The 26,628-nt window shown below is 59.7% G+C and overlaps 1 protein-coding gene across 1 annotated transcript in view; it reads right to left on the bottom strand.

Annotated features, from left to right (window-relative positions):
• Positions 1 to 430: 430 nt before the first annotated feature.
• The window catches only part of CPSF1 (cleavage and polyadenylation specific factor 1), an 84,184-nt gene continuing 57,986 nt past the window's right edge, over positions 431 to 26,628 (bottom strand). Inside the window, exons 29-39 of the mRNA XM_084215346.1 lie at positions 26,211 to 26,301; positions 23,256 to 23,340; positions 18,563 to 18,704; positions 15,791 to 15,943; positions 12,954 to 13,130; positions 10,137 to 10,203; positions 7,415 to 7,462; positions 7,177 to 7,332; positions 4,597 to 4,726; positions 2,200 to 2,338; positions 431 to 683 (exon numbers count right to left, since the gene is read on the bottom strand). Of these exons, the coding sequence (XP_084071472.1) occupies positions 636 to 683; positions 2,200 to 2,338; positions 4,597 to 4,726; positions 7,177 to 7,332; positions 7,415 to 7,462; positions 10,137 to 10,203; positions 12,954 to 13,130; positions 15,791 to 15,943; positions 18,563 to 18,704; positions 23,256 to 23,340; positions 26,211 to 26,301 (1,236 nt within the window). The 3' untranslated portion in view covers positions 431 to 635. The remainder of the gene's footprint in view (positions 684 to 2,199; positions 2,339 to 4,596; positions 4,727 to 7,176; positions 7,333 to 7,414; positions 7,463 to 10,136; positions 10,204 to 12,953; positions 13,131 to 15,790; positions 15,944 to 18,562; positions 18,705 to 23,255; positions 23,341 to 26,210; positions 26,302 to 26,628) is intronic.

The following is a 26,628-nucleotide window of genomic DNA, read 5'->3' as shown; positions in this document are numbered from 1 at the left end:
GGGGGGATTTTGGGGTTTTTTGGGGGATTTTTGGTGAGATTTTTTTGGTTTTTTTGGGATTTTTTGGGGGATTTTTTGGGGATTTTTTTGGGGTTTTTTGGGGTTTTTTTGGATTTTTGGGGGGATTTTTTTTGAAATTTGGGGAATTTTGGGGGGGGATTTTTTGGGATTTTTGGGGGGATTTTGGGGCTTTTTGGGGGGATTTTTGCTGAGATTTTTTGGGGGAATTTTTTTGGGTTTTTTTGGGGGGAATTTTTTTTGAAATTTGGGGAATTTTTGGGGAGATTTTTTTGGGGTTTTTTGGGATTTTTTGGGGGATTTTTTGGGTTTTTTTGGGGGGGATTTTTTGGGGATTTTTTGGGGGTTTTTTTTTGATTTTTGGGGGGATTTTTTTTGAAATTTGGGGAATTTTTGGTGAGATTTTTTTGGGTTTTTTGGGATTTTTGGGGGGGATTTTTTGGGGATTTTTTTTTTATTTTTGGGGGGAATTTTTGGGGTTTTTTGGGGGGAATTTTTGGGGTTTTTTGGGGATTTTTGGGGGGATTTTTTTTGAAATTTGGGAATTTTGTGGGGGGGATTTTTTTGTTGTTAATTTTGGGGATTTTTTGGGGGGATTTCGGGGGGTTTTGGGTCCCTCAGAAGTGGGCGGTGACTCGGTCGATCTCCAGGAGGTCGTCCAGGATCTGTGGGGGAGGGGAGAGAGGTCAGAGCCTCACCTGTCCCAAACTCACCTGGCCCAAACTCACCTGGCCTAAACTCACCTGTCCAATCCTCACCTGGCCCCAAACTCACCTGGCCCAAACTCACCTGTCCAATCCTCACCTGGCCCAAACTCACCTGGCCCAAACTCACCTGTCTGGAACTCACCTGTCCAAATCTCACCTGTCCCAATCTCACCTGGCCCAAACTCACCTGGCCCAAACTCACCTGGCCCAAACTCACCTGTCCAAATCTCACCTGGCCCCAAACTCACCTGGCCCAAAATTTACCTAAAACTCACCTGGCCCAACCTCACCTGTCGAAACCTCACCTGTCCCATCCCAATCCTCACCTGTCCAGAACTCACCTGTCCAATCCTCACCTGGCCCCAAACTCACCTGGCGAAACCTCACCTGTCCAGAACTCACCTGTCCAAGCCTCACCTGCCCTGAACCTCACCTGTCCAAATCTCACCTGTCCCAAACTCACCTGTCCAATCCTCACCTGACCCCAAATTCACCTGGCCCAAACTCACCTGTCCAATCTTCACCTGGCCCAAACACCTGTCCCATCCTCACCTGTCCAGAACTCACCTGTCCAAATCTCACCTGTCCCAAACTCACCTGTCCAATCCTCACCTGGCCCCAAACTCACCTGGCCCAAAATTTACCTAAAACTCACCTGGCCCAACCTCACCTGTCGAAACCTCACCTGTCCCATCCCAAACCTCACCTGTCCAGAACTCACCTGTCCAATCCTCACCTGCCCTGAACCTCACCTGTCCCATCCTCACCTGTCCAAAACTCACCTGTCCCAAACTCACCTGGCCCAAACTCACCTGTCCAAGCCTCACCTGTCGAAACCTCACCTGTCCCATCCCAAACCTCGCCTGTCCAGAACTCACCTGTCCAATCCTCACCTGTCCAGAACTCACCTGTCCAAACCTCACCTGCCCTGAACCTCACCTGTCCCATCCTCACTTGTCCAAATCTCACCTGTCCCAAACTCACCTGTCCAATCCTCACCTGTCCCAAATTCACCTGGCCCAAACCTCACCTGTCCCCAAATTTACCTAAAACCCACCTGGCCCAACCTCACCTGTCGAAACCTCACCTGTCCCATCCCAAACCTCACCTGTCCAAACCTCATCTGCCCTGAACCTCACCTGCCCAAGCCTCACCTGGCCAAAACCTCACCTGTCCAATTCTTGTACATGTCCCACACCTGTCCAGCCCCACACCTGTCCTGTCCCAGCCCCACACCTGTCCTGTCCCAGCCCCACACCTGTCCTGTCCCAGCCCCACACCTGTCCTGTCCCACACCTGTCCCACACCTGTCCCAGGTGTGACTCACGATGTCAGGTGTGGTGCCGATCTTCTTGGCCAGCTCCCCCCTCTCCATGGCGCTCAGGTACAGGAACCTGCCCAGCCCCACACCTGCCCAGCCCCACACCTGTCCCAGCCCCACACCTGTCCCACACCTGTCCCAGGTGTGACTCACGATGTCAGGTGTGGTGCCGATCTTCTTGGCCAGCTCCCCCCTCTCCATGGCGCTCAGGTACAGGAACCTGCCCAGCAGTTCCCCGTCCAGGACGTTGCGCACGGCGTTCTGCAGCAGGCGGCGCTCGGACTGCAGCAACCTGCACAGGTGGGACAGGTGAGACAGGTGAGGGACAGGGGCACAGGTGAGGGACAGGTGAGGGACAGGGGCACAGGTGAGGGACAGGGGGACAGGTGGGACAGGTGAGGGACAGGGGGACAGGTGAGGGACAGGGGGACAGGTGGGACAGGTGAGGGACAGGGGCACAGGTGAGGGACAGGGGGACAGGTGGGACAGGGGGACAGGTGAGGGACAGGGGGACAGGTGGGACAGGTGAGGGACAGGGGGACAGGTGAGGGACAGGTGAGGGACAGGGGCACAGGTGAGGGACAGGGGGACAGGTGGGACAGGGGGACAGGTGGGACAGGTGAGGGACAGGGGGACAGGTGAGGGACAGGGGGACAGGTGGGACAGGTGAGGGACAGGGGGACAGGTGAGGGACAGATGGGACAGGTGAGGGACAGATGGGACAGGTAAGGCAGGTGGGATGGATGAGGGACAGGTGAGGGATAGGGGAGGGACAGGTGAGACAGGTGAGGGACAGAGGGACAGGTGAGGGACAGGGGCACAGGTGAGGGACGGGGGGACAGGTGAGGGACAGGTGGGATGGATGAGGGACAGGTGAGGGATAGGGCAGGGACAGGTGAGACAGGTGAGACGGGAGGGACAGGTGAGGGATAGGGGAGGGACAGGGGAGGGACAGGTGAGACAGGTGAGACAGGTGAGACAGGGGGACAGGTGAGGGACAGGTGGGACAGGTGGGGGACAGGGGAGGGACAGGGGGACAGGTGACAGGTGGGACAGGTGATGGACAGGAGGACAGGTGAGGGACAGGGGGACAGGTGAGGGACAGATGAAACGGGTGAGATAGGACAGGTGGGACAGGTGAGACAGCTGAAGGAGAAGGGACAGGTGGAGGACAGGTAAGACAGGTGAGGGACAGGTGAGAGATAGGTGAGGGACAGGTGAAGGACAGGTGAGGGATAGGTGAGAGGTGAGGGACAGGTGAGAGATAGGTGAGACAGGTGAGACAGGTGAGGGACAGGTAAGACAGGTGAGGGATAGGTAAGACAGGTGTGAGGTGGGACAGGTGGGACAGGTGAAGGACAAGTGAGGGACGGATGAAGGACAGGTGAGGAACAAGTGTGGGACACAGCTGGGACAGGTGTGAGGGGAGGGAGAGGGGACAGGTGGGACAGGTGAGGAGCAGGTGAGACAGGTGGGACAGGTGAAGGAGAAATGAGGAATAGGAGTAGAATGGAGGAAGAACAAGTGGGACAGGAGACAGGTGAGGGGCAGGTGAGACAGGTGAGGGGAAGGTGAGACAGGTGAGACAGGTGAGACAGGTGAGAGGCAGGTGAGACAGGTGAGGGGAACGTGAGACAGGTGAGAGACAGGTGAGACAGGTGAGACAGGTGAGACAGGTGAGAGGCAGGTGAGACAGGTGATGGATGAAGGACAGGTGAAGGACCAGTGTGGGACACAGCTGGGACAGGTGAGGCAGATGGGACAGGTGAGATGGGAACAGGTGGCACAGGTGAGGCAGAAGGGACATTTGGGACAGGTGAGGGACAATGCTGGGATGGGTGAGACTGCGACAGGTGAGACAACGCTAGGACAGGTGTGCGGCAGGTGACGGCACCCAAATGCCTGGGGTGTGTACAGGTGTGTGTAGGTGAATGCCAGGTGTGCCCAGGTGTGCCCAGGTGTGCCCAGGTGTGCCCAGGTATGTCCAGGTGTGCCCAGGTGTATCCCAAGTGTGCCCAGGTGTGCCCCAGGTGTGCCCAGGTGTATCCCAGGTGTGCCGAGGTGTTTCCAGGTGTATCCCAGGTGTGCCCAGGTATGTCCAGGTGTGCCCAGGTGTATCCCAGGTGTGCCCAGGTGTGTCCCAAGTGTGCCCAGGTGTTTCCAGGTGTGCCCAGGTGTATCCCAGGTGTGCCCAGGTGTATCCCAGGTGTATCCCAGGTGTGCCCAGGTGTGCCCAGGTGTATCCCAGGTGTACCCCAGGTGTACCCAGGTGTACCCAGGCATACCCCAGGTGTGCCCAGGTGTTTCCAGGCATAACCCAGGTGTACCCCAGGTGTGCCCAGGTGTATCTCAGGTGTGCCCAGGTGTATCCAGGTGTACCCCAGGTGTGCCCAGGTGTGCCCAGGTGTACCCCAGGTGTGCCCAGGTGTATCCAGGTGTACCCCGGTGTGCCCTAGGTGTACCCAGGTGTGTCCAGGTGTGCCCAGGTATACCCCAGGTGTGCCCAGGTGTACCCCAGCTGTTTCCAGGTGTGTCCAGGTGTGCCCTCACCTGAAGGCCCGCGGGTTGAGCCCGGCCAGGTGCGGCAGGGCGGAGCTGAGCGCGTTCTGCAGCATCAGCAATCTCCTGTAGGTTTTCTCCTGCATCGGCAGCAGCAGCCCCAGGCCCCCGTCCAGCGTTGCTGCGGGGACGGAATCGTCAGGGCAGCCAAAAACCCAAATCCCAGAAACCCCAAAACCTCAAATTCCAGAAACCCCAAATTCCAGAAATCCCAAATTCCAGAAACCCCAAAACCCCAAATCCCAGAAACCCCAAAACCCCAAATCCCAGAAACCCAAAAACCCCAAATTCCAGAACCCCAAATTCCAGAAATCCCAAAACCCCAAATTCCATAAACCCCAAATTCCAGAAACCCTAAACCCAAAAACCCCAAATTCCAGAACCCCAAATTCCAGAAATCCCAAAACCCCAAAACCCCAAATTCCATAAACCCCAAACCCCCAAATTCCAGAAATCCCAAATCCTGCCATCCCCACCCCAGCAACCCCAAATTCCAAAACCCCAAATTCCAGAAATCCCAAATACCACCCCAATCTCCAAACCCCCAAATCCCAGAACCCCAGATTCCAAAACCCCAAATTCCAGAAACCCCAAATCCAGGAACCCCAATCCTCAAACCCCCAAATCTCAGAATCCCAGATTACACATTGATCCCTGAAACACTGAATCCCACCCCACATCCCAGAAACCCCAAATCCCACCCCAATCCCAAACCCCAGAAACCCCAAATCCCAGAAACCCCAAATCCCAGAACCCCAAATCCCACCCCAATCCCAAACCCCCAAATTCAACCCCAAATCGCACCCTGAAATCCTGGAACCCAAAGCCCAAAGACCCCAAATCCCACCCCAAATCCCAGAAACCCCAAATCCCACCCCAATCCCCAAAACCCCAAATCCCAAAACCCCAAATCCCAAACACCCCAAATCCCAGAACCCCCAAATCCGAGAATCCCATTCCTCAAACCCCCAAATCCCAGAACCGCCAATTCCACATCGATCCCAGAAACACCGAATCCCACCCCAAATCTCAGAAACCCCAAATCCCACCCCAATCTAAAATCCCAAACCCCCAAATCCCAATTCCCAGCTCCCCAAACCCCCAAATCCCAAACCCCCAAATCTAGAACCCCAGATTCCACATTGATCCCAAAAACACCGAATTCCACCCCAAACCCCAAATCCCAAAAATCCCAAATCCCAAACCCCCAAATCCCAAACCCCCAAATCCCAATTTCAGCTCCCCAACCCCCGCAGTCAGGGCCACACCTGGATCCTGCACCCCGAAGGCCAGGTGTGCTCATCGAAACAGGTGATGTGCCTGTTCTCCCAGGTGTGTCCCAGGTGTGTCCCCAGGTGTGCCCAGGCGTCCCCAGATGTGTCCCCAGGTGTGCTCACCGAACCAGGTGCTGTGCTTGTCCTCCCAGGTGTGTCCCACCCCTCCCCAGTTGTGTCCCAGGTGCGCTCACCGAACCAGGTGATGTGCTTGTTCTCCTAGGTGTCCCAGGTGTGCCCAGGTGTGTCTCCAGGTGTGCCCAGGTGTGTCCCAGGTGTGCCCCACCCCTCCCCAGGTGTGCCCAGGTGTGTCTCCAGGTGTGCCCAGGTGTGTCCCAGGTGTGCCCCACCCCTCCCCAGGTGTGCCCAGGTGTGTCTCCAGGTGTGCCCAGGTGTGTCCCAGGTGTGCCCCACCCCTCCCCAGGTGTGCCCCACCCCTCCCCAGGTGTCCCCTGGTGTGTCCCAGGTGTGTCCCCAGGTGTGTGCTCACCAAACCAGGTGATGTACTTGTTCTCCCAGGTGTGCCCAGGTGTGTCCCAGGTGTGTCCCACCCATCCCCAGGTGTGTCCCACCCCTCCCCAGGCGTGTCCCAGGTGTGTCCCCGGTGCGCTCACCGAACCAGGTGATGTGTTTGTTCTCCCAGGTGTCCCCAGGTGTGTCCCAGGTGTGTCCCACCCCTCCCAAGGTGTGTCCCACCCCTCCCCAGGCGTGTCCCAGGTGTGTCCCCGGTGCGCTCACCGAACCAGGTGATGTGTTTGTTCTCCCAGGTGTGTCCAGGTGTGTCCCACCCCTCCCCAGGTGTCCCCAGGTGTGTCCCAGGTGTGTCCCACCCCTCCCCAGGTGTGTCCCAGGTGTCCCCAGGTGTCCCCAGGTGTGTCCCAGGTGTCCCCAGGTGTGTCCCAGATGTGTCCCAGGTGTGTCCCAGGTGCGCTCACCGAACCAGGTGATGTGTTTGTTCTCCCAGGTGTGTCCAGGTGTGTCCCACCCCTCCCCAGGTGTGTCCCACCCCTCCCCAGGTGTGTCCCAGGTGTGTCCCAGGTGCGCTCACCGAACCAGGTGATGTGTTTGTTCTCCCAGGTGTGTCCCAGGTGTGTCCCAGGTGTGTCCCACCCCTCCCCAGGTGTGTCCCAGGTGCGCTCACCGAACCAGGTGATGTGTTTGTTCTCCCAGGTGTGCCCAGGTGTGCCCCACCCCTCCCCAGGTGTCCCCAGGTGTGTCCCAGGTGTCCCCAGGTGTCCCCAGGTGTGTCCCAGTTGTCCCCAGGTGTGTCCCAGGTGTGTCCCAGGTGTGCACTCACCGAACCAGGTGATGTGTTTGTTCTCCCAGGTGCTGCTGCGCCGGTTGGGTCCCTCGGCGTGCCCGCGGCACGGCGTGCGCCAGAAGGTGTTGACGTGCGCCCCCACGTGGAAGTCGGCGCGGCGCAGCAGCCGCAGCCCCCCGAAGGACTCCTTGGCTGGGGGGACACCGAGGGCTCACCTGGGCTCACCTGGGCTCACCTGGCCCCGCCCAGGCTCACCCGGCCCCGCCCCGCTCACCTTCAGGCAGGTACATGTACACCAGCAGGTTCCGGTCGCGGTCCGACACTGCGGGGATGGGAAGGGTTGGGTTGGGTAAAGTCAACACAAATTTACCCAAATTTACCCAAACTCAACCCAAATTTACCCAAACTCAACCCAAATTTACCCAGATTTGCCCCAACTCGACCCGAATTTAGCAAAATTTGACCAAAATTCAACGCAAATTTAACCGAATTTGTCCAAATTTGCCCAGATTTATCCAAGTTTACACAACTGAACTCAACCCAAACCCAACCCAAACCCAACTAATCCATCCAAACCCACCCAAACCCAACTAAACCCAACTCAAACTCAACCAAACCCATCCAAACTCAACCAAGCCCAACCAAACCCAACCCAAACCCAAACCCAACTAAAGTCAGCCAAACTGAGGCATAACTCAACCAAATGCAATCAAACCAAACCCACCTAAACCCAACCCAAACTCAATCCAAGCCCAACCCAAACCCAACTAATCCATCCAAACCCACCCAAACCCAACTAAACCAAGTCCACCTAAACCCAACCCAAACTTGACCAAACTCAACTAAACCCATCCCAAATGCAACTGAACTCAACCAAACCCACTCAAACTCAAGCAAACCCAACACAAACCCAACTAAACCCAACTCAAACTCAACCAAATCCACCCAAACCAAACCAAACCCACCCAAACCCAACCCAAACCGAACCAAACCCAACCCAAACTCAATCCAAACCCACCCAAACCCAACCCAAACTCAACCCAAACCCAACCAAACCCACCCAAACTCAATCCAAACCCACCCAAACCCAACCCAAACTCAACCAAACCCACCCAAACCCAACCCAAGCCCAACCAAACCCAACGCAAACTCAACCCAAACCCAACTAAAGTCAGGCAAACTGAGGCATAACTCAACCAAATGCAATCAAACCAAACCCACCTAAACCCAACCTAACCCAACCCAAACTCAACCCAAGCCCAACCCAAACTCAACCCAAGCCCAACCAAACCAAACTCAACCCATCTAAACCCAACTGAACTCAACCAAATCCAACCGAAATCCAACCTAACCAATGCAAACTCCACCCAAACCCATCCAAACCCAACCCAAACCCAACTAAATTCAGCCCAAACTCAACCAAACCAAAACAAACCCATCCAAACCCAACTGAACCCAATGAAACCCAACCCAACCAAACTCAACCCAACTCAACCACATCCAACCAAACTCAACCCATACCCAACTAAACTCAGCCAAACCCAACTAAACCAAACCCACCTAAACCCAACCCAAACTCCACCCAAACCATCCAAACTCAACCAAACCCAACCAAACCCAACTATTGTCAACCAAACCCAATCTAAACTCAATCACATCCACCCAAACTCAAGCAAACCCAACCAAAACCAACTGAACCAAACCCAACTGAATTCAATTGAACCTACCCAAACTCAACCAAAACCACCCAAACTCAACCATCCAAGCAAACCCAACCCCAACCCAATCCAATCCAACCCAACCAAGCGAACCCAACCCAACCCCACCAACCCAACCCAACCCCAACCAACTCAACCAACCCAACCCAAACCCAACTCAACCAACCCCAACCCACCAACCCAACCCAACCCAAACCCCAACCCCACCAACCCAACCAACCCCAACCCGACCCAACTCCAACCAACCCAACCAACCCAACCCAAACTCACCCCAACCCCAACCCCACCAACCCAACCCCAACCCAACCCAACCCCAACCCAAGCCCAACTCAACCAACCCAACCCAACCAACCCAACCAACCCAACCCAACCCAACCAACCCAACCCCAACCCCACCAACCCAAGCCCAACCCAACCCAACCAACCCAACCCAACCAACCCAACCCAACCCCAACTCAACCAAAACCCACACCCAACCCAACCTAATCCAACCACAACTCAACCAACCCAATCCAACCCAACCCAACCCAACCCCAACTCAACCAACCCAACCCAAACCCAACCCAACCCAACCAACCCAACCCATCCCAACCTAAACCAAACCAACCCAACCCAACCAACCCAACCAAACCCACCCCACCAACCCAACCCCAACCCCACCAACCCAACCCAACCCCAGCCCAACTCAACCAACCCAACCCTACCAACTCAACCCAACCCAACCCCAACCCCACCAACCCAACCGTACCAATTCAACCCCAACTCAACCCAACCAACCCAACCCAACCAACCCAACCCAACCCAACCCCAACTCAACCAAACCCCAAACCCAACCCAAACCCAACCCCAACCCCACCAACCCAACCCCAACCCAACCCAAACCCAACCCCAACCCCACCAACCCAACCCAACCCAAGCCCAACCCCAACCCAAACCCAACCCCAACCCCACCAACCCAACCCAACCCAAACCCAACCCCAACCCCAACCCCACCAACCCAACCCAACCCAAGCCCAACCCCACCAACCCAACCCAATCCCAACCCCACCAACCTAACCCAACCCAACCCAGACCAACCCAACCAACTCAACCCCAACTCAACCCAACCAACCCAACCCAACCCAACCCCACCAACTCAACCAACCCAACCCCAACCCAATCTAAACCCCAACCCAACCCAACTCAACCAACCCAACCAAACCCAACCCACCCACCCCGCCCCACCCCACCCAGCCCGCCCCACCCCACCCGCCCCGCCCCGCGCTGGCCGTGCCGTACCCAGGAATCCCAGCTGGCTGCCGTCCACCATGAAGTCCACGCTGTAGACCTCCAGCGGCTTGGCGTCCTGCGGGGACACCCCTGTCACCGTCCCCGTCACCGCCCCGGGGGTGGCACCTGGGCAACCCCTGAGACCCCCCAGGTGACCCCGAGTGTCCTCCAGACCCTTGGGCTGCCACCTCCGAGGGTCCCCTGAGAGCCCCAAGAGTCCTCCAAGAGCTCTGAGTGTCCCTCAGGTGTCCCCCAGGACCCTCAGGTGTCCCCCGGTGTCCCTCAGGTGTCCCCCAGTGTCCCTCAGGTGTCCCCCAGGACCCTCAGGTGTCCCCCAGTGTCCTCAAGTGTCCCCCAGCAATGTCCCCAAGCACCCTCAGGTGTCCCCCAAGACCCTCAGGTGTCCCCTGGAAGTTCTCCAGGTGGCCCCACAGCAGGTTTGCTAGCCCCATGGCAGGTTTGGCAGCCCCATGGCATGTTTGCTAGCCCCACGGCGGGTCTGGTGGCCCCATGGCAGTTTGCTAGCCCCACAGCAGGTTTGCTAGCCCCATGGCAGTTTGCTAGCCCCACAGCAGTTTGCTAGCCCCACAGCAGTTTTGCTAGCCCCACAGCAGGTCTGGTGGCCCCCTGGCAGTTTGCTAGCCCCACAGCAGTTTGCTAGCCTCACAGCAGTTTGCTAGCCCCATGGCAATTTGGTGGCCCCATGGCAGGTTTGCTAGCCCCATGGCAGGTTTGCTAGCCCCATGGCATGTTTGGTGGCCCCACAGCAGTTTGCTAGCCCCACAGCAGGTTTGCTAGCCCCACGGCAGGTTTGCTAGCCCCACAGCAGGTTTGCTAGCCCCACAGCAGGTTTGCTAGCCCCACAGCAGGTCTGGTGGCCCCACGGCAGGTTCGCTAGCCCCACAGCAGTTTGCTAGCCCCATGGCAATTTGGTGACCCCATGGCAGGTTTGCTAGCCCCACAGCACTTTGCTAGCCCCACAGCAGGTCTGGTGGCCCCCTGGCAGTTTGCTATCCCCACAGCAGGTTTGGTAGCCCCATGGCAGGTCTGGTGGCCCCATAGCAGTTTGCTAGCCCCACAGCAGGTTTGCTAGCCCCATGGCAGGTCTGGTGGCCCCACAGCAGTTTGCTAGCCCCACGGCGGATCTGGTGGCCCTATGGCAGTTTGCTAGCCCCACAGCAGGTTCGCTAGCCCCACAGCAGTTTGCTAGCCCCATGGCAATTTGGTGGCCCCATGGCAGGTTTGCTAGCCCCATGGCAGGTTTGCTAGCCCTACGGCGGGTCTGGTGGCCCCACAGCAGGTTCGCTAGCCCCACAGCAGGTTTGCTAGCCCCATGGCGGGTCTGGTGGCCCGCTGGCAGTTTGCTAGCCCCATAGCAGTTTGCTAGCCCCACGGCGGGTCTGGTGGCCCCACAGCAGTTTGCTAGCCCCACAGCAGGTTTGCTAGCCCCACAGCAGTTTGCTAGCCCCACGGCGGGTCTGGTGGCCCCATAGCAGTTTGCTAGCCCCACAGCAGGTTTGCTAGCCCCACGGCAGGTTTGGTGGCCCCATAGCAGTTTGCTAGCCCCACAGCAGTTTGCTAGCCCCACAGCAGGTTCGCTAGCCCCACAGCAGTTTGCTAGCCCCACAGCAGTTTGCTAGCCCCATAGCAGGTTTGCTAGCCCCACAGCAGTTTGCTAGCCCCATAGCAGTTTGCTAGCCCCATGGCAGTTTGCTAGCCCCACAGCAGGTTTGCTAGCCCCATGGCAGTTTGCTAGCCCCACGGCAGGTTTGGTGGTCCCATGGCAGTTTGCTAGCCCCATGGTGACTTTGGTAGCCCCACGGCGGGTTTGCTAGCCCCACAGCAGGTTTGCTAGCCCCACGGTGGGTTTGGTGGCCCCATGGCAGTTTTGGTGGCCCCCTGGCAGTTTGCTAGCCCCACGGCAGGTTTGCTAGCCCCACGGCGGGTCTGGTGGCCCCATGGCAGTTTGCTAGCCCCACAGCAGGTTTGCTAGCCCCATAGCAGTTTGCTAGCCCCACGGCAGGTTTGCTAGCCCCACAGCAGTTTGCTAGCCCCACGGTGGGTCTGGTGGCCCTATGGCAGTTTGCTAGCCCCACGGCGGGTCTGGTGGCCCCATGGCAGTTTGCTAGCCCCACAGCAGGTTTGCTAGCCCCACAGCAGTTTGCTAGCCCCATAGCAGGTCTGGTGGCCCCACGGCAGGTTTGCTAGCCCCACAGTGGGTTTGCTAGCCCCACAGCAGGTCTGGTGACCCCACAGCAGTTTGCTAGCCCCACAGCAGGTCTGGTGACCCCACAGCAGGTTTGCTAGCCCCACAGCAGTTTGCTAGCCCCACGGCAGGTCTGGTGGCCCCATAGCAGTTTGCTAGCCCCACAGCAGTTTGCTAGCCCCACAGCAGGTCTGGTGGCCCCACAGCAGGTCTGGTGGCCCTATGGCAGTTTGCTAGCCCCATGGCAGTTTGCTAGCTCCATAGCAGTTTGCTAGCCCCACAGCAGTTTGCTAGCCCCACAGCAGTTTGCTAGCCCCACAGCAGGTTTGCTAGCCCCACGGCGGGTCTGGTGGCCCCACAGCAGTTTGCTAGCCCCCTGGCAGGTTTGCTAGCCCCACAGCAGGTCTGGTGGCCCTATGGCAGTTTGCTAGCCCCACAGCAGGTTTGCTAGCCCCACAGCAGGTCTGGTGGCCCCACAGCAGTTTGCCAGCCCCACGGCAGGTTTGCTAGCCCCACGGCAATTTGCCAGCCCCACAGCAGTTTGCTAGCCCCATGGCAGGTTTGCTAGCCCCACAGCAGTTTGCTAGCCCCACAGCAGGTCTGGTGGCCCGCTGGCTGACCCGGCTGACGAGGGACAGGGTCTTGCTCTCCTCCTGGTAGCGCAGCAGCGAGATGCTCTTCATCAGGTCGGCGGCCAGGATGAAGCTCTTGACGCTGATCATCTGGTGGATGTAGAGCTGCGTGTCGATGAAGGCCATGCCCGTCAGCTCGTTGTCCTTCAGGCTCCACAGGAAGATCTGAGGGGACAGGGGACACCCCCAGGTCACCATGGAGATGTTTGAGCCTGTGGTGGCCTCTGACAGCTCCCTGGTGACATCCCAGGTCACCAATCCCAACCCAAACCCAACCAAAGCTGAGTGGCCACCGAGGTCAGCTCAGTGTCCTTCAGGCTCCTCAGGAGGATCTGAGGGGACACAGGGACATCTCAAGGGCACCATGGCGATGTTTGACCCTGTGGTGGCCTCTGACACCTCCTTGGTGACATCCCAGGTCACCAATCTGAACCCAAACCCAACTGACACTGAGTGACCACCAAGGTCAGCTCTGGTCCTTGAGGCTCCTCAGAAGGATCTGAGGGGACACAGGGACACCCCCAGGTCACCATGGCAGCCCTCCATCCCGTGGTGGCCTCTGACACCTCCCTGGTGACATCCCAGGTCACCAATCTGATCCCAACCAATGGCAAGAGGCCACCAAGGTCAGCTCGTTGTCCCTGAGGCTCCACAGGAGGATCTGAGGAGACAGTGACACCCCCAGGTCACCATGGAGGTCCTTGACCTTGTGGTGGCCTCTGACACCTCCCTGGTGACATCCCAGGTCACCAATCTGAACCCAAACCCAACCAAAGCTGAGGGGCCACCAAGGTCAGCTCGGTGTCCTGCAGGATCCACAGGAAGATCTGAGGGGACACAGGGACACCCCCAGGTCACCATGGTGGCCCTTGACCTTGTGGTGGCCTCTGACACCTCCCTGGTGACATCCCAGGTCACCAACCCGAACCCAACCAAAGCTGAGTGGCCACCAAGGTCAGCTCTGGTCCTTCAGGCTCCACAGGAGGATCTGAGGGGACAGTGACACACCAAGGTCACCATAGTGGCCCTCCACCCTGTGGTGGCCTCTGACATGTCCCTGGTGACATCCCAGGTCACCAATCTGATCACAACCAATGGCAAGAGGCCACCAAGGTCAGCTCATTGTCCTTCAGGCTCCACAGGAAGATCTGAGGGGACAGGGGACACCCCCAGGTCACCATGGCAGCCCTCCACCCCATGGTGGCCTCTGACACCTCCTTGGTGGCAATCCCAGCCCAAACCCAACTGACACTGAGTGACCACCAAGGTCAGCTCTGGTCCTTCAGGCTCCACAGGAAGATCTGAGGGGACACAGGGACACCCCCAGGTCACAGTGGAGGTCCTTGACCTCAAGGTGGCCTCTGACACCTCCTTGGTGACATCCCAGGTCACCAATCTGATCCCAACCAAAGCTGAGGGGCCACCAAGGCCAGCTCAGTGTCCCTGAGGCTCCACAGGAAGATCTGAGGGGACACAGGGACACCCCCAGGTCACCACAGGTGTCCCCCAGGTGAGCGCCCAGGTGTGCCCAGGTGTACCTTTTGCCCGATGGCAGACACCAGGTAGCCATGGCAGTGGCACAGGGCGGTCATGGGTTTGTGCCCAGGTGTACCCAGGTGCGCCCAGGTGAGTGCCCAGCTGTACCCAGGTGTGCCCAGGTGTGCCCAGGTGTATCCAGGTGTGCCCAGGTGTACCTTTTGCCCGATGGCAGACACCAGGTAGCCGTGGCAGTGGCACAGGGCAGTCACAGGTGTGATCAGGTGTGTACCCAGGTGTGCCCAGGTGTGCCCAGCTGTGCCCAGGTGTACCTTTTGCCCAATGGCAGACACCAGGTAGCCGTGGCAGTGGCACAGGGTGGTCACAGGTGTGATCAGGTGTGTACCCAGGTGTGCCCAGGTGTGCCCAGGTGTGCCTTTTGCCCAATGGCAGACACCAGGTAGCCGTGGCAGTGGCACAGGGCGGTCACAGGTGTGATCAGGTGTGTACCCAGGTGTGCTCAGCTGTACCCAGCTGTACCCAGGTGTGCCCAGGTGTGCCCAGGTGTACCCAGGTGCCCCCAGGTGTGCCCAGGTGTACCTTTTGCCCGATGGCAGACACCAGGTAGCCGTGGCAGTGGCACAGGGCGGTCACGGGTGTGATCAGGTGTGTACCCAGCTGTACCCAGCTGTACCCAGGTGCCCCCAGGTGTACTCAGGTGAGTGCCCAGGTGTGCCCAGGTGTGCCCAGGTGTACCTTTTGCCCGATGGCAGACACCAGGTAGCCGTGGCAGTGGCACAGGGCGGTCACGGGTGTGATCAGGTGTGTACCCAGGTGAGCCCAGGTGTACTCAGGTAAGTGCCCAGGTGTGCCCAGGTGTCCCAGGTGCCCCCAGGTGTGCCCAGGTGTACCTTTTGCCCGATGGCAGACACCAGGTAGCCGTGGCAGTGGCACAGGGCGGTCACGGGTGTGATCAGGTGTGTACCCAGGTGAGTGCCCAGGTGTGCCCAGGTGTACTCAGGTGAGTGCCCAGCTGTACCCAGGTGTGCCCAGGTGTGCCCAGGTGTACCTTTTGCCCGATGGCAGACACCAGGTAGCCGTGGCAGTGGCACAGGGCGGTCACGGGTGTGATCAGGTGTGTACCCAGGTGTGCCCTGGTGTGCCCAGGTGTACCTTTTGCCCGATGGCAGACACCAGGTAGCCGTGGCAGTGGCACAGGGCGGTCACGGGTGTGATCAGGTGTGTACCCAGCTGTGCCCAGGTGTACTCAGGTGTACCCAGGTATGCCCAGGTGTGTACCCAGCTGTACCCAGGTGTACCCAGGTGCCCCCAGGTGTGCCCAGGTGTACCTTTTGCCCGATGGCTGACACCAGGTAGCCGTGGCAGTGGCACAGGGCGGTCACGGGTCCCTTCTGCTCCTTCTCGTAGAGCACCTTGAACTTGTTCTTGGTCAGCGGCTGCCCCGGCTCAGGCACCACCTCGATCACGTCCAGGATCAGGATCTGACAGGTGAGACAGGTGAGACATGGACAGGTGAGTCATGGATCCCCAGCACCACCTCGATCACGTCCAGGATCAGGATCTGACAGGTGAGACAGGTGAGACAGGTGAGACATGGACAGGTGAGTCATGGACCCCCAGCACCACCTCCATCACGTCCAGGATCAGGATCTGACAGGTGAGACAGGTGAGACAGGTGAGACATGGACAGGTGTCATGGACCCCCCAGCACCACCTCGATCACGTCCAGGATCAGGATCTGACAGGTGAGACACGGACAGGTGAGACATGGAGAGGTGAGTCATGGACCCCCATCACCACCTCGATCACATCCAGGATGAGGATCTGACAGGTGAGACAGGTGAGACAGGTGAGACAGGTGAGACATGGACAGGTGAGTCATGGACCCCCCAGCACCACCTCAATCACGTCCAGGATCAGGATCTGACAGGTGAGACATGGACAGGTGAGACAGGTGAGATGTGGAGAGGTGAGACACGGACAGGTGAGACGTGGAGAGGAACTCCCCAGCACCACCTCGGTCACGTCCAGGATCAGGATCTGACAGGTGAGACACGGATAGGTGAGACAGGTGAGACATGGACAGGTGAGAGACGTGGACAGGTGAGACATGGAGAGAGCAGGTACCACCCTGGCACCACCTCGATCACATCCAGGATCATGATCTGACAGGTGAGACACAGACAGGTGCGACACGGACAGGTGCAACACAGACAGGTGAGACGTGGAGAGGAACTCCCCAACACCACCTTGATCACATCCAGGATCAGGATCTGGGACAGGTGAGACAGGGAGAGCCCAGGTGTCACCTCAGACCCCCCCAGGTGATCTGGCATGGACAGACCAGGTGAGTCATGGACAGACCAGGTGAGTCACGGACAGACCAGGTGAGTCATGGACAGACCAGGTGAGTCATGGACAGACCAGGTGAGTCACGGACAGACCAGGTGAGTCATGGACAGACCAGGTGAGTCACGGACAGACCAGGTGAGTCATGGACAGACCAGGTGAGTCATGGACAGACCAGGTGTCACCCCAGATCCCCCCGGCACCACCTCGATCATGTCCAGGATCAGGATCTGGGACAGGTGAGACACGGACAGGTGAGGAATGGACAGACCAGGTGAGCCATGGACAGACCAGGTGAGACAGACCAGGTGAGGAATGGACAGACCAGGTGAGCCCTGGCACCCTCCAGGTGTGTCCTGGAACCCTCCAGGTGTTCCCCCAGAACACCTTCAGAGCCCCACAGGTGTCCCAAAGGGTCCCCAGGGTCCTCAGAAAATGCCCCAGGTGTGCCCAGGTGCCCTCAGCTGTCCCCCATGTGCCCACAGGTGTGCCCAGGTGTGACCCCCAGGTGTGCCCAGGTACGTACCCGGCCCCAACAGGTGACCTCCTCGCCCTGCATCAGGCAGGTGTGACACCCCCAGGTGTGCCCAGGTGTGACCCCAGGTGTGACCCCCAGGTGTACCCAGGTGTGCCCAGGTGTGCCCCCAGGTGTGCCCAGGTACGTACCCTGCCCCGACAGGTGACCTCCTCGCCCTGCATCAGGCAGGTGTGACACCCCCAGGTGTGCCCAGGTGTGCCCAGGTACGTACCCTGCCCCGACAGGTGACCTTCTCACCCTGCATCAGGCAGGTGTGACACCCCCAGGTGTGCCCAGGTACGTACCCAGCCCCGACAGGTGACCTCCTCGCCCTGCATCAGGCAGGTGTGACACCCCCAGGTGTGCCCAGGTGTGCCCAGGTGTGACCCCAGGTGTGCCCCCCAGGTGTGCCCCCAGGTGTGCCCAGGTACGTACCCGGCCCCGACAGGTGACCTCCTCGCCCTGCATCAGGCAGGTGTGACATCCCCAGCTGTGCCCAGGTGTGCCCAGGTGTGACCCCAGGTGTGCCCCCCAGGTGTGCCCAGGTGTGCCCCCAGGTGTGCCCAGGTACGTACCCTGCCCCGACAGGTGACCTCCTCGCCCTGCATCAGGCAGGTGTGACACCCCCAGGTGTGCCCAGGTGTGCCCCTAGGTGTGCCCAGGTGTGCCCCCAGGTGTGCCCAGGTACGTACCCGGCCCCGACAGGTGACCTCCTCGCCCTGCATCAGGCAGGTGTGACCCCCCAGGTGTGCCCAGGTGTGCCCAGGTACGTACCCGGCCCCGACAGGTGACCTCCTCGCCCTGCATCAGGCAGGTGTGACACCCCAGGTGTGCCCAGGTGTGCCCAGGTGTGCCCAGGTACGTACCCTGCCCCAACAGGTGACCTCCTCGCCCTGCATCAGGCAGGTGTGACACCCCAGGTGTGCCCAGGTGTGCCCAGGTGTGCCCAGGTACGTACCCTGCCCCGACAGGTGACCTCCTCGCCCTGCATCAGGCAGGTGTGACACCCCAGGTGTGCCCAGGTGTGCCCAGGTGTGCCCAGGTACGTACCCTGCCCCGACAGGTGACCTCCTCGCCCTGCATCAGGCAGGTGTGACACCCCAGGTGTGCCCAGGTGTGCCCAGGTGTGCCCAGGTACGTACCCTGCCCCGACAGGTGACCTCCTCGCCCTGCATCAGGCAGGTGTGACACCCCAGGTGTGCCCAGGTGTGCCCAGGTGTGCCCAGGTACGTACCCTGCCCCGACAGGTGACCTCCTCGCCCTGCATCAGGCAGGTGCCCACGGCCACGTAGCCCTTGAGGCCCGACACCGTCTCCTCGGAGCGCAGCGACACCGTCTTCATGCAGGTGACGTGCTCCCACTCCTCCAGGGCGATCCTGCACAGGTGAGACCAGGTGAGACCAGGTGGGCACAGGTGAGACATGGGGTGGGGTCAGAGGGGCACCCCAGGGCGCTCAGGTGATGCCCCAGGTGGGGCTCAGGTGGTGCCCCAGGGACACATCACTTCATGCAGGTGACGTGTGCCCACTCCTGCAGGGCAATCCTGGGCACAGGTGGGCACAGGTGAGACCAGGTGGGCACAGGTAGGGTCAGAGGGGCACCCCCGGATGCTCAGGTGACCCCATGCAGGTGAGGTGTGCCCCCCCATCCAGGGTGATCCTGCACAGGTGGGCACAGGTGAGACACGGGGGGATCAGAGAGGCACCCCAGGTGGGGCTCAGGTGATGCCCCAAGGTGCTCAGGTGATGCCCCAGGAACACATCACTTCATGCAGGTGAGGTGTGCCCGCTCCTGCAGGGTAACCCTGCACAGGTGAGACCAGGTGGGCACAGGTGGGGTCAGGGGGGCATCCCAGGTGGGGCTGTCAGGTGATGCCCCAGAGGTCTCAGGTGACCCCATGCAGGTGACGTGTGCCCACTCCTCCAGGGTGGCCCAACACAGGTGAGCACAGGTGGGCACAGGTGAGACATGGGGGGGGGGTCAGAGGGGCTCCCCAGGTGGGGCTGTGGGGCTCAGGTGATGCCTCAGATCACCACATGCAGGTGACGTGTGCCCACTCCTCCAGGGCGATCCTGCACAGGTGGGCACAGGTGAGACCAGGTGGGCACAGGTGAGACAAAGGGGGGTCAGAGGGGCACCCCAGGGTGCTCAGGTGGTGCCCCAGGGACACATCACTTCATGCAGGTGATGTGTGCCCGCTCCTGCAGGGCAATCCTGCACAGGTGGGCACAGGTGAGACCAGGTGGGCACAGGTGAGACATGGGGGGGGGGGGGTCAGAGGGGCTCCCCAGGTGGGGCTGTGGGGCTCAGGTGATGCCTCAGATCACCACATGCAGGTGATGTGCTCCCACTCCTCCAGGGCGATCCTGCACAGGTGGGCACAGGTGAGACCAGGTGAGACAAAGGGGGGTCAGAGGGGCTCCCCAGGGTGCTCAGGTGATGCCCCAGGTAGGGCTCAGGTGGTGCCCCAGGGACACATCACTTCATGCAGGTGACGTGTGCCCACTCCTGCAGGGCGATCCTGGGCACAGGTGGGCACAGGTGAGACCAGGTGGGCACAGATGAGACCAGGTGGGCACAGGTGAAACATGGGAGGGGGTCAGAGGGGCTCCCCAGGTGGGGCTATGGGGCTCAGGTGATGCCTCAGATCACCACATGCAGGTCACGTGTGCCCACTCCTCCAGGGCGATCCTGCACAGGTGGGCACAGGTGAGACCAGGTGGGCACAGGTGAGACCAGGTGGGCACAGGTGAGACCAGGTGGGCACAGGTGGGCACAGGTGAGACATGGTGGGGGGTCAGAGGGGCTCCCCAGGTGGGGCTCAGGTGGTGCCCCAGGGACACATCACTTCATGCAGGTGACGTGTGCCCACTCCTGCAGGGCAATCCTGGGCACAGGTGGGCACAGGTGGGGTCAGAGGGGCTCCCCAGGGGGCTCAGGTGATGCCTCAGATCACCACATGCAGGTGACGTGTGCCCGCTCCTCCATGCACAGGTGGGCACAGGTGTGACCAGGTGGGCACAGATGGGCACAGGTGAGATCAGGTGGGCACAGGTGAGACCAGGTGGGCACAGGTGGGGTCGGGGGGGCACCCCGGGGGTCTCAGGTCACCGCGTGCAGGTGACGTGTGCCCGCTCCTGCAGGGCGATCCTGGGCACAGGTGGGCACAGGTGGGCACAGGTGGGATTGGGGCGTTTGGAATTTGGGATTCCCGATGGAATTTTGGGGGTTCCTGAAGGAATTCTGGGGGCTCCTGATGGGATTTTGGGGGCTCCTGATGGAAATTCTGGGGTTCCTGAGAGGATCTTTGGGGTTCCTGAAAGGATTTTTTGGGGTTCCTGATGGAGTTTTTGGGGTTCCTGGTGGAGTTTTTGGGGTTCCTGGTGGGATTTCTGGGATTCCCAGTGGAATTTTTGGGGTTCCCGGTGGAATTTCTGGGGGTTCCTGGTGGGATTTCTGGGGTTCCTGAAGGAGTTTTTGGAGCTCCTGAGAGGATTTTTGGGGTTCTTGTGGGATTTCTGGGGTTCTTGATGGGATTTTTGGGGTTCCTGCAGGTTCTGAGTGGGATTTTTGGGGTCCCTGAAGGGATTTTTGGGGTTCCCAGAGAGTTTATTGGAGTTCCTGAAAGGTTTTTCAGGTTCCTGATGGGATTTCTGGGGTTCCTGATGGAGTTTTTGGGGTTCCTGAAGGGATTTTTGGGGTTCCTGCAGGTTCTGAGTGGGATTTTTGGGGTTCCTGATGGGATTTCTGGGGTTCCTGAAGGATTTTTTGAGTTCCTGAAGGGTTTTTTGGGGTTCCCGATTGGATTTCTGGGGCTCTCCATGGGATTTTGGGGTTCTTGTGGGATCTTTGGGGTTCCTGCAGGTTCTGAGTGGGATTTTTGGGGTTCCCAGAGAGTTTATTGGAGTTCCTGAAAGGTTCTTCAGGTTCCTGAAAGGTATTTTGGGGTTTCCGATGGAATTTTTGGGGTTCCTGATGGAATCTTTGGGGTTCCTGCAGGTTCTGAATGGGATTTTTGGGGTTCCTGATGGAGTTTTTGGTGTTCCTGATGGAGTTTTTGGGGTTCCTGGTGGGATTTCTGGGGTTCCCAGTGGAATTTCTGGGCGTTCCTGGTGGGATTTCTGGGGTTCCTGAAGGATTTTTTGAGTTCCTGAAGGGTTTTTTGGGGTTCTCAGTGGGATTTTGGGGTTCCTGATGGGATTTTGGGGTTCCTGCAGGTTCTGAGTGGGATTTTTGGGGTTCCTGAAAGGATTTCTGGGGTTCCTGATGGGATTTTTGGGGTCCCTGACGGGAATTTGAGGTTCCCAGGGGGATATTTGGGGATCCTGATGGAATTGTTGTGGTTCCTGCAGAGATCTTGGGGTTCTGGATGGGATATCTGAGGTTCCTGAAGGATTTTTAGGGTTCCTGATGAGAATTTTTGGGGTTCCTGGTTGGATTTCTGGGGCTCTCCGTGGAATACTTGGGGTTCCTGCAGGTTCTGAGTGGGATTTTTGGGGTTCCTGATGGGATTTTTGGGGTTCCTGATGGAGTTTTTGGGGTTCCTGATGGGATTTTTGGGGTTCCTGATGGGATTTTAGGGGTTCCTGAGAGGATTTTTGGGGTTCCTGCAGGTTTTGAATGGGATTTTTGGGGTTCCTGACTGGATCTTTGGGGTTCTCAGTGGGATTTTGGGGTTCCTGATGGGATTTTTGGGGTTCCCAGAGAGTTTATTGGAGTTCCTGAAAGGTGTTTCAGGTTCCTGATGGGATTTCTGGGGTTCCTGAGAGGATTTTTGGGGTTCCTGAAGGGTTTTTTTGGGGTTCCTGCAGGTTCTGAGTGGAATTTCTGGGGTTCCTGACTGGATCTTTGGCGTTCTCAGTGGGATTTTGGGGTTCCTGATGGGATTTTTGGGGTTTCCGATGGAATTTTTGGGGTTCCTGATGGGATCTTTGGGGTTCCTGCAGGTTCTGAATGGGATTTTTGGGGTTCCTGAAGGGATTTCTGGGGTTCCTGAAAGGTTTTTTGGGTTCCTGATGAGATTTTTTAGGGTTCCTGGTTGGATTTCGGGGTTCCCAGGAGGAATTCTGGGGTTCCCAGAGATGTTTAGGACCTTTTGGGGTCCCACCTGGTGTTGGGGATGGGGTCACTGAGGGGTTTTTGGGGTCCCTGAGGGGGTTTTGGGGTTCCTGAGGGCTTTTGGGGTCCCTGAGGGGTTTTTGGGGTCCCACCTGGTGTTTGGGATGGGGTCCCTGAGGGGTTTTGGGGTCCCACCTGGTGTTGGGGATGGGGTCACTGTAGGTTTGGGGTTTTGGGGTCCCACCTGGTGTTGGGGATGGGGTCACTGGGGGGTTTGGGGTTTTTGGGGTTCCCAGGGGTTTTTGGGGTCCCACCTGGTGTTGGGGATGGGGTCACTGTGAGGGTTTGGGGTTTTTGGGGTCCCACCTGGTGTTGGGGATGGGGTTACTGGGGGGGGTTGGGATTTTTGGGGTTCCTGAGGGGTTTTTGGGGTCCCACCTGGTGTTGGGGATGGGGTCACTGGGGGGTTTGGTGTTTTGGGGTCCCACCTGGTGTTTGGGATGGGGTCATTGGGGGTTTGGGGTTTTTGGGGTGTCTGAGGGGTTTTGGGGTCCCACCTGGTGTTGGGGATGGGGTCACTGGGGGGGTTTGGGGTTTTTGGGGTTCCCAGGGGTTTTTGGGGTCCCACCTGGTGTTGGGGATGGGGTCACTGCAGGGTTTGGGGTTTTTGGGGTCCCACCTGGTGTTGGGGATGGGGTCACTGGGGGGGTTTGGGGTTTTGGGGTCCCACCTGGTGTTTGGGATGGGGTCACTGGGGGTTTGGGGTTTTTGGGGTCCCTGAGGGGTTTTTGGGGTCCCTGAAGGATTTTGGGGTCCCACCTGGTGTTGGGGATGGGGTCACAGGGGGGTTTGGGGTTTTGGGGTCCCACCTGGTGTTGGGGATGGCCTCCCAGCTGACAGGTGAGATGAGCTGGATGCTGAAGGCCTCCTGCTGGGGGGGGACGTAGCGCTCGTCTGGGGACAGGGGGACAGCGCGTCAGGGGACAGCGGGGACAGCGGGGACAGCGGGGACAGGGGGGACATTGGGGACAGCGGGGACAGCGGGGACAGCGGGGACAGGGGGGACATTGGGGACAGCGGGGACAGCGGGGACAGGGGGGACATTGGGGACAGCGGGGACAGCGGGGACAGGGGGGACATTGGGGACAGCGGGGACAGCGGGGACACTGGGGACAGCAGGGACAGCGGGGACAGTGGGGACAGCGTGTCAGGGGGACAGCGGGGACAGCGGGGACACTGGGGACAGCGGGGACACTGGGAATGGGGACACTGGGGACAGCGGGGACAGCAGGGACAGCGGGGACACTGGGGACACTGGGGACAGCGGGGACAGCGGGGACACTGGGGACAGCGGGGACACTGGGAATGGGGACACTGGGGACAGCGGGGACAGCAGGGACAGCGGGGACACTGGGGACACTGGGGACAGCAGGGACAGCGGGGACACTGGGGACAGTGGGGACACTGGGAATGGGGACACTGGGAATGGGGACAGCGGGGACAGCGGGGACACTGGGGACAGTGGGGACAGAGGGGACAGCGGGGACAGTGGGAATGGAGACACTGGGGGCACTGGGGACACTGGGGGCACTGGGGACAGCGGGGACAGTGGGGACACTGGTACTGGGGACAGTGGGAATGGGGACACTGGGAATGGGGACAGCGGGGACAGCGGGGACACTGGGGACACTGGGGACAGCGGGGACAGTGGGGACACTGGGAATGGGGACACTGGGGACAGCGGGGACAGCGCGTCAGGGGGACAGCGGGGACACTGGGGACACTGGGACTGGGGACACTGGGAATGGGGACACTGGGAATGGGGACAGCGGGGACACTGGGGACACTGGTACTGGGGACACTGGGGACAGCACGGACACTGGGGACAGCGGGGACAGCAGGGACAGCGGGGACACTGGGGACAGTGGGAATGGGGACACTGGGGACAGTGGGGACACTGAGGACACTGGGAATGGGGACACTGGGAATGGGGACAGTGGGGACAGTGCGTCAGGGGGACAGCAGGGACAGCGGGGACACTGGGACTGGGGACACTGGGGACAGCACGGACACTGGGAATGGGACACTGGGGACACTGGGGACACTGAGAACAGCGTGTCAGGGGGACAGCGGGGACACTGGGAATGGCGACACTGGGGACACTGGGATTGGGACACTTGGGACTGGGGACACTGGGAATAGGGGCAGCGGGTTGGGGGGACAGCTGGGACACTGGGGACATTGGGGTTGGGACTGGGGACAGCGGGGACACTGGGGACATTGGGGTTGGGACTGGGGACAGCGGGGACACTGGGGACAATGGGATTGGGGACAGTGCTACTGGGAACATTGGGAACACTGGGGACACTGGGATTGGGACACTTGGGACTGGGGACACTGGGGGACATTGGAACTGGGGACACTGGGATTGGGGATACTGGGCACACTGGGGACACGGGATTGGGGACACTGGGGACACTGGGATTGGGGACACTGGAATTGGGGACACTGGGCACACTGGGATTGGGGACACTGGGCACACTGGGGACACTGGGCACACTGGGGACACGGGATTGGGGACACTGGGATTGGGGACACTGGGACTGGGGACACTGGGCACACTGGGATTGGGGACACTGGGATTGGGGACACTGGGATTGGGGACACTGGGATTGGGACACTGGGCACACTGGGATTGGGACTGGGGGGACACAGAGAGATTTGGGGGTGACCCCGGGTGTCCCCAGGTGTGCCCAGGTGTCCCCAAGCTGTGCCAAGCTGTGCCCAGGTGCAACAGTTACACCCCCCAGGTGCCCCCCAGGTGTCCCCAAGCTGTCCCAAGATGTATCCCAGGTTCACCCAGGTGTCCCCAGGTGTGACACCTACACCCCCCAGGTGTGCCCAGGTCCATCCCAGGTGTGCCCAGGTCCATCCCAGGTGCCCCCAGGTGTCCCCAGGTGTCCCAAGGTGTATCCCAGGTTCACCCAGGTGCCCCCAGGTGTGACAGTTACACCCCCAGGTGTGCCCAGGTCCATCCCAGGTGTGCCCAGGTGTCCCAAGCTATCCCAAGGTGTATCCCAGGTTCACCCAGGTGCCCCCAGGTGTGACAGTTACACCCCCCAGGTGTGCCCAGGTGTCCCAAGGTGTATCCCAGGTGTCCCCAGGTGTGCCCAGGTGTCCCCAGGTGTGCCCAGGTGTCCCAAGGTGTATCCCAGGTGTCCCCAGGTGTGCCCAGGTGTATCCCAGGTGTGCCCAGGTGCCCCAAGGTGTATCCCAGGTTCACCCAGGTGTCCCCAGGTGTGACACCTACACACCCCAGGTGTGCCCAGGTCCATCCCAGGTGTGCCCAGGTGTCCCCAGGTGTGCACAGGTGCCCCCAGGTGTCCCCAAGCTGTCCCAAGGTGTATCCCAGGTTCACCCAGGTGTCCCCAGGTGTGACAGTTACACCCCCAGGTGTGCCCAGGTCCATCCCAGGTGTGCCCAAGCTGTCCCAAGCTGTCCCAAGGTGTATCCCAGGTGTCCCAAGGTGTATCCCAGGTGTCCCAAGGTGTATCCCAGGTGTCCCCAGATGTGCCCAGGTGTACCCAGATGTGCCCAGGTGTACCCAGGTGTGCCCAGGTCCATCCCAGCTGTACCCAGGTGTGCCTAGGTGCCCCCAGGCTCACCCAGGTATGCCCAGGTGTCCCCAGGTTCACCCAGGTATGCCCAGGTGTATCCCAGGTGTATCCCCAGGTATGCCCAGGTGTCCCCAGGTGTATCCCAGGTGTGCCCAGGTGTGCCCAGGTGTATCTCAGGTGTCCCCAGGTGTGCCCAGGTGCCCTCACCTCTCTCGATGCTCTCGAACTCCTTCTCCTCCCCCGTCATGCGCGGGATCCGCGTGCAGGGGTGGGGGGAGCTGGTGGCCACCGCGTACACCTGGGGGGAGGGGCGACGCTGAGACCCCCCCAAAACCCCCTGAGACCCCCCCGGACCCCCCAAAATCCCCTCTGTACACCTGGGGGGGAGGGGCACCTCTGAGACCCCCCCAGGACCCCCCAAAATCCCCCGAGACCCCCCCAGGACCCCCCAAAATCCCCACAGCCCCTCAGGACCCCCCAGCACCCCCCCGAGCCCCCAAAATCCCCCAGGACCCCCCCAGGGACCCCCAGAATCCCCTGGGGAGTTCTGGGCAGCTCCCAGGTGTGCCCAGGTGTGCCCAGGTGAGTCCTGGCCATGCCCAGGTGTGTCCTGCCTGTACCCAGG

The sequence above is a fragment of the Fringilla coelebs genome (genome assembly GCF_963513975.1).
Source record: "Fringilla coelebs genome assembly, chromosome: 1".
Taxonomy (NCBI): Eukaryota; Metazoa; Chordata; class Aves; order Passeriformes; family Fringillidae; genus Fringilla; species Fringilla coelebs.
The sequence above is the reverse complement of the archived record's forward strand: the minus strand, read 5'-3'. Positions and strand labels throughout refer to the sequence as shown.